Here is a 13,715-nt window from a genome sequence, read left to right on the forward strand (position 1 = left end):
ACTTTCTCTCCACCGGAACAGTTGCTGGCACCACCTGCCCATAGATCTAGGACATTATCTTCTCTCACCAAATCCTGAGTTCTCTCCGGAAATACGTTCACCATCCCCGGCGTACTCTGAGTACTCTCGTACTGGTCAATTCTCCCCACGATCTGGTCATTTCTACCACCATGATTGTCGTTCACCCAGCCACAGCACCTATTACAGAGGAAGGTCACGATCGCCAAGATCGCCTACGTTTTCAACCCATTCGGAATATTCCAGGAGGTCCCGTCGTTCCACGTCGCCCTATCATCACCATAGGTCATCGTCTCATCACCGATCCCCTCAAGCACACTCCCGCTCCTCTCTTGTCCAAAAGCAGTCCGCTCCCTCTGCTCCTTCAAGGTCACCAACTCCCTCCGGGTCCCCTTCTCACACCGGACAACCTCTTCCTGTTTGGGATCCCGAACCTGATCGATCACCCACGGATCAATCTTCATCGTCACCAGACGATGCCATTTTTCAGGGAGACACCTCACCATCGGATGACTTACACCAGTTTCAGGAGCTGAGAGAGAGAGTGGCAGAGTCAAAATGTGTACCTGGAGGAGGTGCAACAAAAACACCACCCTCCTCCGTAATATCAAACAATCTCACCAGCCCAAGATCTCGTTGCCACTGGACGCAGCCATTCTTGAAATTGCAGACGATATTTGGCAGATGCCGGCATCCGCCCCGCCCACGAATAAGAAGGCGGATAAAAAGTATTTCGTCCCCGCTAAGGGGATGGAATTCCTCTTAACCCATCCACAGCCTAATTCGTTGGTTGTGGATGCAGTACAACAAAAGGCAAGATGCTGCAACACAAACTTACTGCTGCAGACAGAGACAGTAAGCGACTCGATTTATTCGAACATAAAGTATACTCCTCGGCAACACTCACTCTGTGAATGGCCAATTATTCCGCACTGTTAGCGAATCACAATTTCGACAACTATGCCAAGCTTGTGCCGCCACTTCAACGTCTTCCAGAGGCGAAACGGGACATTTTAAAGGCTGTAATACAAGAAGGCTACGCAGCCTCTGGAACGGCCTTACATATTGCCCTGGATACAGCCGACACTGCAGCGCGCACGACTGCTACATCGGTCGTTATGCGCAGAGCATCCTGGCTGCAGCAGTCCTCTGCTCTCAAAGACCTCTTGTCGAAGGTCGAGGACCTACCCTTTGACAGGCAAAATCTCTTTTCTGATAAGACTGACCAACTTCTGCACTCGGGGAAGGACTCCAGAACCACTTTAAAAACGTTGGGCATGTACACTCCTTCATACCGTAGAAAACGATATACCCCCTACCAAAGGCAGAGGTCCCCCCTACGACAACCTCCTCAGTATAGGCCTCAAGACCAACAAAGAGGTAGACAGCGTCAACAGCGGAGACGTCCGCCGCCCAAAACGACTTCCCAACAGGGTACCAGACAGCAAGTTTGACGCGTCACTCGAGGGGTTGAGAACCATTCCTACCATCACCATTCTGAGTGCTACGAAGGCGATTTTTTTCACCACCGTCTGAGGCCGTACCTCCATCGATGGGCTTACATCACCACCGACAGATGGGTCCTTCAGACAATTCACCTCGGTTACACCATCCCATTCATGTCGCTACCTCCTCCTTCCCCCCCTGCCCTGTCCCTTTTCAGGGACCTGTCTCATGAGCCCTTGCTCAGGCAAGAAGTTACCCGTCTACTTGCTGTTGGAGCAATAGAGCCTGTTCCGGACGAGTTCAAGGGCAGAGGTTTTTATTCCCGGTACTTTGTAATGGAAAAAATCAGGGGGATGGAGACCGATACTAGATCTTCGCGACCTCAACCGTTTCTTAGGAAAACAACGGTTTTGAATGGTTACCTTAGCTACAATCATCCCAGCACTTCAGAACGGGGATTGGTTCACCTCCCTCGATCTTCAGGACGCATACTTTCACATTGCGATTCATCCGGCACACAGACGATTCCTACGCTTCCAAATCGGTACAGACCATTTCCAATACAAGGTCCTGCCATTCGGTCTCTCGTCGGCTCCACGGGTTTTCTCCAAGACCCTGGCCGTGGTGACCGCATATCTTCGTCGTCTACACGTAATGATCTTTCTATACCTCGACGATTGCTTAATCAGAGCCCAATCGTTGCAGGAAGCACGCGATGCGACAGACAACACGCATGGTCTTCCAGGAGCTGGGTCTCATTATCCCGAAGTCCTCACTGGAACCGCACCAATCAATACAGTTCATAGGCGCTTGTCTAGACTCTACGCGCGAGCGCGCGTCATTACTGATGGAAAGGTTCCAGACGATGCAGGATTTGATCCAGATCTTGCTCATCAGCCCAACGGTTCCCATACTACGGTGCCTACAGCTTATGGGGCACATGGCCTCCACAACATATGTGGTCAAACACGCAAGGTTGCGTTTTCGATGCCTTCAACATTGGATGGCACGGATCTGTCCCCCAAATGTACGCGACGTCCACATGACAGTAACGGTTCCCACCCATGTCAAGAAGTCACTAGCTTGGTGGACAGGTCCAGACAATCTATTGTCGGGCGTACCCTTTCATCGCCCTCAGCCATTGGCGCAGTTGACAACAGATGCGTCACTCATCGGATGGGGTGCACACCTCGGCCCCGAACAAGTACAAGGCCTATGGTTGCCAAACGAATCATTGATGCACCTCAACTTCCTGGAGCTCAGGGCAGTGTACAAAGCATGCCAACACTTCCTTCCCGTCATTCGGGGACAAGTCATACGAGTCCTTACAGACAATATGACAACCGTTTATTATGTAAACAAGCATGGTGGAGCCAGATCCCACTCCTTGTGCGCAGAAGCGGTATGTCTATGGAACATGTGCAATCGCCACAACGTCTTTTTAATCGCAGAGTATCTCCCGGGCCACCACAACGTAACGGCCGATGCCCTCAGCAGGCATTTTTCTCTCTACCACGAGTGGGAGTTACATCCCACAGTGCTCTCTGATATTTCAACGATGGGGATTTCCGTTAGTAGACCTCTTTGCCACTTGTCACAATGCGAAATGTCCTCAGTATTGCTCGAGAGCGGGAATTGGGCGAAATTCAAAAGGCGACGCTTTCCTATACAACTGGGGACGTCACCTACTTTACGCATTTCCACCCACACCCTTGATTCCCAGGGTAGTGGAAAAAATTATTCGGGAGAGAGCTACAGTAATCCTAATAGCCCCCTCCTGGCCCAGGCAAACGTGTTATCCATACCTCCATCGCATGTCGATACATCCTCCGCAGGTGGACCATCTCGCACTCACGGCGTGGTACCTAGTTGGTTCCAACAATCAGAAGCGTTATGCTCACAATCTGTCAAGCACATTTTACTAAACAGTAGAAAATTATCTACGCGAACTACTTACCTCTCAAAACGGTCACACTTCTCATCATGGTGTTTCCAAAAGGATCTAAATCCAGTCTCTACACCTCCACAGTGTATCCTGGACTACCTTGTACACCTCAAATTTGGGCCTTACCTGCGCTTCCATTAGAGTTCATGTCGCTGCAATAGCAGCCTTCATCAGCCTGTCAATGGATGTTCCGTATTTTCCCATCTGACAACGAAAAGGTTCTTGAAGGGAATGTCCAACTTGTATCCACTTTATACTCAACCGGCGGATCCTTGGGACCTCGAAATGGTCCTGAATACTCTGATGGGCAAACCCTTCGAGCTGCTAGCAACATGCAAGCTACATGACCTGTCCATGAAGGTCGTTTTCTTGTTGGCAGTTACTTCCGCGAGGAGAGTGAGTGAGCTAGCTCACTCAGTCTCTCCTCCCTATACAGTTTTTACACACCAAGCTGTGATATTGCGAACACAACCACGTTTTCGCCCCAACGTGATCTCTCGTTTTCACATCAATGAACCTATAATTCTTCCTATATTCCATCCCAAACCACATGCTTCACCAGAACATGCGCGCCTGCACACTTTGGACGTCAGACGTGCTCTTGCCTTCTATATTGAGAGAACCAGACCTTTTTGAGTGGCAGACTCGCTACTAATATCAATGGCGGACCGTACTAAAGGTCGCTCATTGTCCGTTCAACGCATCTCCTCCACTATTGTGCAATGCATAAGGACTTGTTATAAACTGCGAAACAAACCACTGCCTTCAACTTTGAGAGCCCATTCGACTCGGGCTGTCGCAACGTCCACTGCATTCCTCACGGGAGTTCGCTTGATATCTGTAGAGCTGCTACGTGGTCTTCCAACCTAACCTTCGCTACACATTATGCTCTCCCCAATCTCTTAATACCTGATTCGGCGGTGGCGACAGTGGTGTTATCCACAGTTACGGCATGCTAGCTCTGAACCCACCTCCATTCGCGAGCTACTGCTGTACATTCACCTACAGTGGAGCACCCACGGGACACTGCTCGAAGAAGAAAAGGAAGTTACTCAGCTTGTGCAGTAACGATTGTTCTTCGAGCTGCGTGTCCCGTGGGTGCTCCACGACCCGCCCTCCTCCCCTCTTCGGAGTTTTCTCTACTGTGTGTCTTTCAAAGCAAGAGACAGGAGAAACTAGCGGGAGCCGGACCAGCAACGCTCAATTGGCGCGAAAAGCCACGAGCCGTACTTCGCGCATGCGCGGTCCGGCAGACTACGGCTAGAAAAGATCTCCGATCTGCGGCGCCGGGACAAGCCCGACACCTACAGTGGAGCACCCACGGGACACGCATCTCGAAGAACAATTGTTACTGCACAAGGTGAGTAACTTCCTTTTTCTGTTCCCCCCACCCCCACACTGCTGCCTCTATCTGTGGGAGGCAGCAGGGGGAAGCAAGCAGCTCTGCAAGAGTTGGCTCCTACCTCCATCCCTGTGTGCTGTCTGTGATAGAAAAGGGAGAGTGTAGTTGTTAGGAATAACCAGTAAGCACAGGCTTATCAGTTAATTGTGTAAATGATTACAGGCTAACAACCCTTCATTTGATGCAGTCTCGCATGACCTTCTAATAAATGCTAGGGAAATGCAACCTAAATTGAGCTACTATAAGGTAGGTATATAGCTGGTTGAATCTCAAAGAGTGCTTATCAGTCATGCTGGAAGGGTATAACAAGTTGGATTCAGCAAGGATCAGTTCTGGTTCTGGTCAATATCTTCATTAACGATATAGGTAATAGCAGAGGGTATGCTTATAGAGTTTGCAGGAGATACCAAGTTGGGAGGGGGTTGCAAGTGTTTTGGAGGATTGGATTATAGTTTGAAATGATCTGGAGAATTGGTCTGAGGTAAATAGGATGAAATTCAATAAGGACAAATGTAAAGTACTCCATTTAGGAAGGAACAGTCAGTTTCATATGTATAAAATGAGAAGCAATTGTCTAGGAAGGATTACTGCAGAAAGTGACTTAGAGTTTATAGTGGACCCCATGCTAAATATGAATCAGCAATGTACACTATTGCAAAAAAAGCAAAATCCTCCTAAATGATGCATTATTGGCAGTATTGTAAGCAAGACATGAGAAGTCATTCTTCTGCTCTACTCTGCACTGATTAGGTTTTAGTCAGTGTGTGGATAGTTCTCTGAAAACATCTACTCAGGACTCATCTAGACAACGTGGAACATTCGAAAGAGGATATGCAAATTCTGTGGGACATTGCGTATCGTCTTCTGATCTTGCTTTCGAAAGTGAAAGTAGTTGGGATGTGACTTTCAGCAAACCCTCTCCTTTTTCGAAAAGCTGTTTTTCCTCAAAAAATGTTTACATGTCTTTTTGTAAGAGGGGGGGGTCTGAAAAAGCCGCGTCCCGACTGCTTTCACTTTCTAAAATTTTGCTTTTGAAAGTGAGATCAGAAGTATTCCGCATAGTCTAGATGAGCCCTTTGTGTGCAGTGGCAATCAAAAAAGCAAACAATGTTAAGAGTCATTAAAAAAGGGATAGAGAATAAGACAGAAAATATCTTATTGCCTCTATATAAAACCATGGTATGCCCACGTCTTGAATACCGTGTACAGATGTGGTCACCTCCTCTCAAAAAAGATATATTGGCATTGGAAAAGGTTCAGAAAAGGGCGACAAAAATTATAAAAGTTTTATAAAAATTGGAACGGGTCCCATATGAAGAGAGATTAAAAGGACTTGGACTTTTCAGCTTAGAAAAGAGGAGACTAAGGGGGGATATGATAGAGGTCTATATAATCATGTCTGGTATGGAAAAAAAGAATAAGGAAAAATTAATTTACTTATTCCCTCAATATAACAAGTAGGGGTTACCAAATGAAATTAATAGCCAGCAAGCTTAAAACAAACAAAAGGAAGTTTTTCTTTACTCATCACACAGTCAACCTGTGGAACTCCTTGCCAGAGGATGTCATGAAATCTAGAGCTTTTACAGGGTTCAAAAAAGAGCTAGATAGATTCATGGAGGTTAGATCCATCAATGGCTATGATCCAAGATGGTTAGTAATGGTATCCCTAGCCTCTGTTTCTCTGGAGGTGGGTGACGGGAGGGATCACGTGAAGATTACCTATTTGTGATCCCTCCCTCTGGGGCATCTGGTATTGGCCACTGTCAGCTGACAGAATACTTGGCTAGATGGACCTTTAATCTGACCCAGTATGGCCATTCTTATGTTCTTATATTTAACTGAAATACTGTGTTCTGGACACCACGTTCAGAGAAACTGGAGAAGGTCCAGAGAAGAGCAATAAAAATGATTAAAGGTCTAAAAAATATGACCTATAAAGGAAGATTGAAGCAATTGGGTTTTAGCTGGGAAAAGAGAATATTGAGAGGACACGATAACAGCTTTCAAGTACCTAAAAACATGTTATGAGGAGAGAGGAACTGTTTTCCTTACCCTCTGGTGATGGGACAAGAAGCAGTGGGCTTACATTGTAGCATGAGAATTTGGATTGGATATTAGGAAAAACTTCCTAACTGTGAGGGTGGTTAAGCACTGAAATAAATTGCCTGGGGAGGTTGTGTAATCTCTATCATTGGAAATTAAGAGCAGGTTAGATAAACATCTGTCAAGGGATGGTTTAAATGGTGCTTGGTCCTTCTGTGAGTTCAGGGGACTGTATTTAACCTCTCAGGGTTCCTTGCAGGTCTAGTACAGGTTGGACTTCCCTGATCTGGCATCCTTGCGACCTGACCATTCGTGAAGGAAGGAGTTTGCTACGCTTCTGGACCAGGGGAGGTCAATTCCAACCCCAAGCTCTCCTGGGATCCATCAGCAGACCCAGCCGAGCTTCCCTCCCTGGCCACTAGGCTCTCTGAGCCCCTGGTTCCTGTCTCTGCGGTCAGTCCTGGGATGCCAGCCTCCACTGCCCCTGGGCTCTGCAGCCTGGCTTGGGCCCACTGGTACTCTGCAGGGCTCATGACTCCAGTCCCTGCCTCAGGCCTCCTAGGGCACTCTGGTTCAGGGGCTGCTCTCTGGTCCAGCAACATCTGTGATCCAATGTTGGTGGACCAGAGAGGTTTAATCTGCGTTCTGCGATTCTATGAAATACAACGAGAGAGGTAAATGGGCATACATTAAAAGCAATGACTGCATTAAAAAGAATATGAGCAAAATTAACAATACAGAAGAAGCTCAGTGTTATAAATAAACTCACCAGTCAAGTGTGCACCTCATTTAGAATTGGAAATACACAGTCAGAAAGCATTACAGAGCAAGGTCAAAAATGCAAATATAAGACAGTACTGTTAAATGTAAACTGACAAAATTAGGGAAAACAGCATTTTTTTTCTTTGCAGCCAGAGAAGCTGTATAAGTCAGTTTTGTTCTGAAAGAACAATCATAACATTTTGTTCAGAATTAGAAACCACCTCCATTGCACAAGTGCTCATAGGTTTCAGATTTTAATATAGTGCAAAATCAAAATAAACTTTGAGCTGCCAACATTTACCATAACTCTGATATCACACAAGCAAGACCCTTGAGTATATTGCCTGTAGCCCATGCCAATCAGCAGCATGAAATTCTTATCACTTGACCCGTGCCACATCTTTCTAAGTAACAGTGTGAAAATTAAGTCTTTGGTCTTCAGTTGTGATTCAGTTTGTCACAACTTTGAATAGTACCAGATCTTTCCTTCTACACACTCAGATAGTATTGCACTTTACACTTAATTTGAATTTGCAAGGGTTTTTAATAACCTGGCTATATTGCAGTTTTTAACTTCCAGTGTTTTTTCTCAGATGCCACATAACCAAATTGTACTGAATAATAAAACGTACATGTTTTGTTGTTTTTTAGAACCTCGTTCCCATGGAAGGGCAAATTTTATTCAGCGAGATGAAAGGGCTGTCAAAATGCAAGAACACTTGAAGAAAAGACTTAAGGAGAGACAAGCTAGTGGACATACTAATAATAAACTTAACAGCCCTCCTTCGTCACCACTTAAAGTTCATAATTCTTCCAATACAAATGTTCAGAATGGATATGGAAATGGAAAAGGACAGCAAGCAGCTTGTGGGATCATAAAGCAAAAACAAACAGGAAAATCAAGAGCAAGCCCACCAGCAGATTCAGATATGGGAGGTAAGTATTAGCTTTTGTCATGTAGGCTTTTGGATAGAAATTCCTAAAGTGTCTTACAGGTCTTACTCCTGGGAGGTAGGATTCTGTGCCACTGCAGATTCATGTCCCCTGCTGAAGTGTTTTCCCCAGAGAAAATGATAATCTGCCAGGAAGGCTCTACAATTGCATCTTTTGCCCATCAGTGGCTGTTGTGATGCCAGAAGAGAGGGCAGCTGGCTCAGACAGCCAGAAGAGAGAGTAGTGGAGAAGCTGTCTTCCTCACTGTGCTCTTCCTTCAGAGCCAGGTGAGGAAGTATGGGATATGAGGGGGACAGTCAGAGTGGGGCACACCAAACTGCTGGGAAGTCACACAGACTATGGTTGAGAGGTTAATATCAGGCAAGCAGCTCATGGGGAGAACCAGGGTCTGAATGGAAAGGCAGGGAAGGAAAGGAGGAAAGATGTCTGAACAGTGTTGCTAAAGAAATAGGAGGATGGAGGGGAGGAGTGCAGGGGGACACAATCAGAGGGGCAGATGTGCCTGACTGAATGGGAGTGGCCAGAGGGCAGCCAAGACCTAAGAGGGGAGGCTCTGTAACAATCCCTCCTCTTTTCAGCCCCCTCCCCTCACAAAAAAAAAACCTGTTCCATACTTTTCCTACCCCATCCAACAACATTCCTAGTTCATACGCAGGTTCCTGCCCAGCAATTACTTCCCTCTCCCTCAGTTCCTTGCTACCCCTGACTCCTCTACTGCTTCTGAGGGGGTGCAGGAAATACATTTTTTTTATTGTAGTTTAAATCAGTTATTACTCAAAGTAAGATGCCTAGTGAGGAATCTGTCAAAAAATCCTGAGTTTTGTTGTTGGTTGTTGTCTGTATTGTTACAGACATACTTGCTTCTAGCTATTTTGAAATTTCCAAAATAATTGAAACTGGTGTTGATTATCTTGTGTTGTTAAATAGGCAGAATGGGGGTGTGTGTGGGTGGGTGGGTGGGTGGTATTCCCTCAGGATGAGAAATCTTTAAAAACTAGCCAATTAGCCCGCCATAAGACAGGATTTTCAGGTCTTCTCTCCTGAGCGCTCTCGCTCAGTCTCTCTGCCCCCTTCTCCTCCTTTTACCCCCCTCTCTCAGCTCTCCTCCGCTTCCTGCCTCTCTCTCCGTATTTCTTTCTTTCTCTTCTCCCCCTCCTGCCTTTCACTCTTTCTTTCTCTTCTCCTGCCTCTCTCTTCCCTCCGTCTCTCCCCACCCTCCTTCCCCTTCCCTCCTGCCGTGGCACTTGGCTGAGTCCTGCCACGAGGGAGGGGGATGGGGTGGTGACGTACACGGCCAGGGGATGGGGCCGTGTATGTCACTGCCCTCCCTTCCCCTTCCACCGCAGGGGAGCCCAAATGGCCCCTTGCACTGCTGGCTCCCCCGGCGGCCCAGCTGAGGGGCGCAGCACTCAGTTGAGTGCCACAGCGGGAGGGGAAGTGGGGCGATGACATACACTGCCCCACCCCCTGGCTGTGTACGTCACTGCCCCGCCCCCTCCCTCTCCCTTCTTGAAGGCTCAGCTGAGTGTTGCGCACTCAGCTAGGCTGCTGCGGGTGAGGAGGGGTGTGGCGGTGATGTACATAGCTGGGGGAAGGACTGTCTGTCACTGCCCCCCTTCCCCTCTCCTGTGGTGGCCCGGCTGAGGGGTGCACCACTCAGCGCCACGGTGGGAGGAGGAAGGGGGGGGCGGTGACTTACACAGTCCCGCCCCCTGGCCGTGTGCGTCAGCGCCCCTCACCCCTTCCCGTCCCACCGGGACTCAGCTGGGCCGTGGCGGGGAGCAAGTGGCAGCAAGTGGCCATTTGGGGTCCGTGCTCCCCATCCGTGGCGGGAGTGCCACTCAGCTGGGCCGCGGGCGGCAAGCGGCAGTTTGTGGTCTGGGGACCGTGGACCCCAAACGGCCGCTTGCCACCTCTTGCTCCCCCGCTGGGCCCAGCTAAGCGCTCCCAGCTGAGCGTGCCATGGAGGGAAGGGAAGGGGGGGCGGGGCGCTGATGTACACGGCCAGGGGGCGTGGCCGTGTATGTCAGCGTTAGACGCACAAACAATGTGCATATGTATGTGTGATAAGACAATTTATTTTTTTCCTCTTTTAGTACTTACAGAAAAGGCCTGAGATTTTTTTAAATTTTTTTTTTCGATTTTTTTTTTTTTTTTTTTTTTTTTTTTTTTTTTTTAAAACTTTAGATACTGGCAATATCAAGTCTGGTGTTCCCTGATTTCGCTGAAATACTTCATGGGAGAATCTCTATTTTTTTTTTTTTTTTTTTTTTAACCTCAGATGCCTTTATTAAAGTGAAAGGGTATTGAATCGTCTACAAAGATCCTTCCTCCAAAATTTGGTAGCCATTGAAATCAATCAGTTTATGCCCCCCTAAGTCTGACTAAAATTCTGTGGTTTTAGTTACTCAGCTGTCAGAGGCTCTGATTTTGCTGGTTTTCCATTCATCATCACAGACTTCCAGAGCAGATGAAACCTTGGTTTCTAGTAAACCTAGTTAATCATTTTTTGTTCAAACAAAAATATTTTCAGGCCTTTATACATCATAAAGAAACAAACTCATCAAGTTGAAACTTTTTTTCAATGTTTGCTACCCCTTTGTAGTTTATTTGGGTTTGAAAAAATTTAGTAACTTTTTAAATATGTTCTAAGAAATTCATTCTGTTGGTCGCAACTATTGCTGATTTAGGGTGTTCATCTCTTAGGGTATGTGTGTGTCTGAAAGTTTTGGTGCCAAAATTATAGGAAATCCTCACTATTCGTGGTGGATGGGTTCCTGCATCCACCACAAATGGCAACATTTGTGAATACTGGGAAGTGACTCTTTGCCCCTGCAGTGAGCTCCCTACAGTTCCCAAATTCACCACAGCGGTTGGGTGCTCCGGGGAAGTCATCACAGCTGCCGGGACAGGAAACCAGTGAATATGTGGAACAGTGAATAGCTATTCCAGAAATAGAAAGGATCTTCTATAATGTCAACATGCAGAAGTCACCAAAAAAAAGTTTAAAGGCATGTTTGACAGATCATGGCCACATTTGTTGCTCCCATGTCAACAGACTGAGCAATGCTCACTGAAATTCACCGAAATTGGGTGTGTTTCATGCCTTTTATGTTGAAGCGTGAATGCTATGGTTTTGTTGCCAAAAAGATGGTTGCCAATGTAGACCTGCCCCTAGTCATATTTGGAAAATTACTACTTGTGCTGTTTAGGAGTCTGTGCTTCTGCAGGCTATTTGGCTGTTTTCTAACTGCTAACTTGTGGGCTACTTTCATGATACTGCTTCTCAGTTTATCTTGCACCTTTGGACAACAGCATGAACTGCTGTACCACATCAGAGCAGTGGCCCATCTAGTCTGGTACCCTGTGAATACTAGGCACTTCAGAGAAAGGTACATAGTTCAGTTACAGAATGACTTACCCATAGAATAAGTTTTTTCAAACTAAGGGCTTGTGGTTTGTTTGAGTCCTTGTTCACGTCGATTCCAATCAGATGTACGTGCACTGCGCGCACAAGCATTGGAAACTTTCCCCTAGCAACTCCTATAGGGTGAGCTGTGGAGATCCTTAAAGTGGTGTCGCTATGTTAGTGCACATATACCACATGCAGAAGTCACCAAAAAAAAGTTGCAAAGGCGTGTGTGTTTGGCAGATCATGGCCAAATTTATAGCTCCCATGTCAACAGACTGAGCAGTGCTGACTGAAATACACCATAATTGGGTGTTTTTCATGCCTTTTACGTTGTAGCGTGAATGCTATTGTGATATATTGGTGCACATAACACAACCAAATCTGCCCTCCCTCAGCTCCATCTTGCCATCCATCATGGTGTTGGAACTTCCTGGCTCTTGCCTTGGCACGTGTCTAGTCCCTAGTCTATAGCTCTCTTCGTTGTCCTCTTTGTTTGAGTAGTGAGCCTTCAGCATCAACAGACCAGCAGGCAAGTTCTTAAGAGCTATAGCCCCTGCGGGGTGCCAGGGCATGCCTAACACCCCAGCCTTTAAATTGTGTGCAGTGTGTAAGCGCCCCATGCCCAGTAGCAATCCACACTATGCATGCCTTCTCAGTGTGGTGTTTTTCACCCAAAAATTGAAGTGCAAAATCTGTAGAAGGTTTAAGCCCCACACCAGAAAGGACCAGAAGTACAGGCTCCAGCAGCTCCTTATGGAAGCAATGCTAAAACCCCCTCAGGCAAAGCTTTAGACACATTGAGCCAGCTTGGTGCAAAATGCTTCAGGTTCTGTTCATGATAGTGCACCAAAACCAAGTGCAACCAAGGACTCCCAGACCTGAGGTTCCCTAGCACCAAAGACCAAGGCTCCAGGACATAGGTCAGCCTCACCATCACCATGAGGCAGGAGGGAAGACAAGCGTAGATCCCCTCAGAGTCTGGCCTGACCAAATGTTATAGAATTCTCCAGCGCAAGTGGTCCAGGATGTGCTGTCGATTTCAGTCCCGAGACCGGCACCGTTGAGTCCAGCATGTGGCCTGTCACCAAAAGACATAAGTCCGATGCAGATCTTGAACTTTCCCTCAATGCCCAAGACCTCATAGCAATTTCGGAGGCTGACGCCTCATGGGTGCGCATTAAACCGCCAAGACTGCACTGCTCTAGGAGATAGCCAGCAATGCTGCATAGACCACTCTGCGGAACAGCACCGGGACAGGTCATCCTTGTCAGGAATCACATATGCCAGTATAGCGCACACCAGCATTGGTGCCAAGAGGGGGCTCAGCACCAACTCCCAGAGCATCACTGAGCGAACGACACTTGGCACCAAGATCCATCTCCCTATCTAGGTTGAGGTCCAGAAGCGCTTGGCACTGTTCTGGGTCCAGACTCTCCCAGTACCACTCACAGTCGCTAAGAAGGTCTCAGTATGTGACGTCAGCACCACCATGGTCATTGCAGTTGGAGTCAGAATCAGATGCAGTCTCAACCCATTCCCGACGGAGCCGCATCAGTCATGGCAGTCGGGACCGGCTGGCACTGTGGCAGCAGCAGTGGCAACTGCCTGCACAGTGGTCTTTCTGGTCGACAAGCCATAGGTCCCTGTCCCCGGTTCTGGCCGAGGGCACCATTGGCAATGGAATCCAGTCCACCAAGACGTGACAGCCCACTGCCCGAGCCCTGTGATCA

The 13,715-nt window shown here is 47.5% G+C and overlaps 1 protein-coding gene across 1 annotated transcript in view; it reads left to right on the top strand.

Moving 5' to 3' along the window:
- The window catches only part of LOC102450753 (fibronectin type-III domain-containing protein 3A-like), a 109,855-nt gene that overhangs the window by 56,191 nt on the left and 39,949 nt on the right, over positions 1-13,715 (top strand). The window contains 1 exon segment of the mRNA XM_075940788.1: positions 8,271-8,555. Coding sequence (XP_075796903.1) covers positions 8,271-8,555 — 285 coding nt within the window.

This window comes from Pelodiscus sinensis, chromosome 13 (genome assembly GCF_049634645.1).
Source record: "Pelodiscus sinensis isolate JC-2024 chromosome 13, ASM4963464v1, whole genome shotgun sequence".
In the NCBI taxonomy this organism is placed as follows: domain Eukaryota; kingdom Metazoa; phylum Chordata; order Testudines; family Trionychidae; genus Pelodiscus; species Pelodiscus sinensis.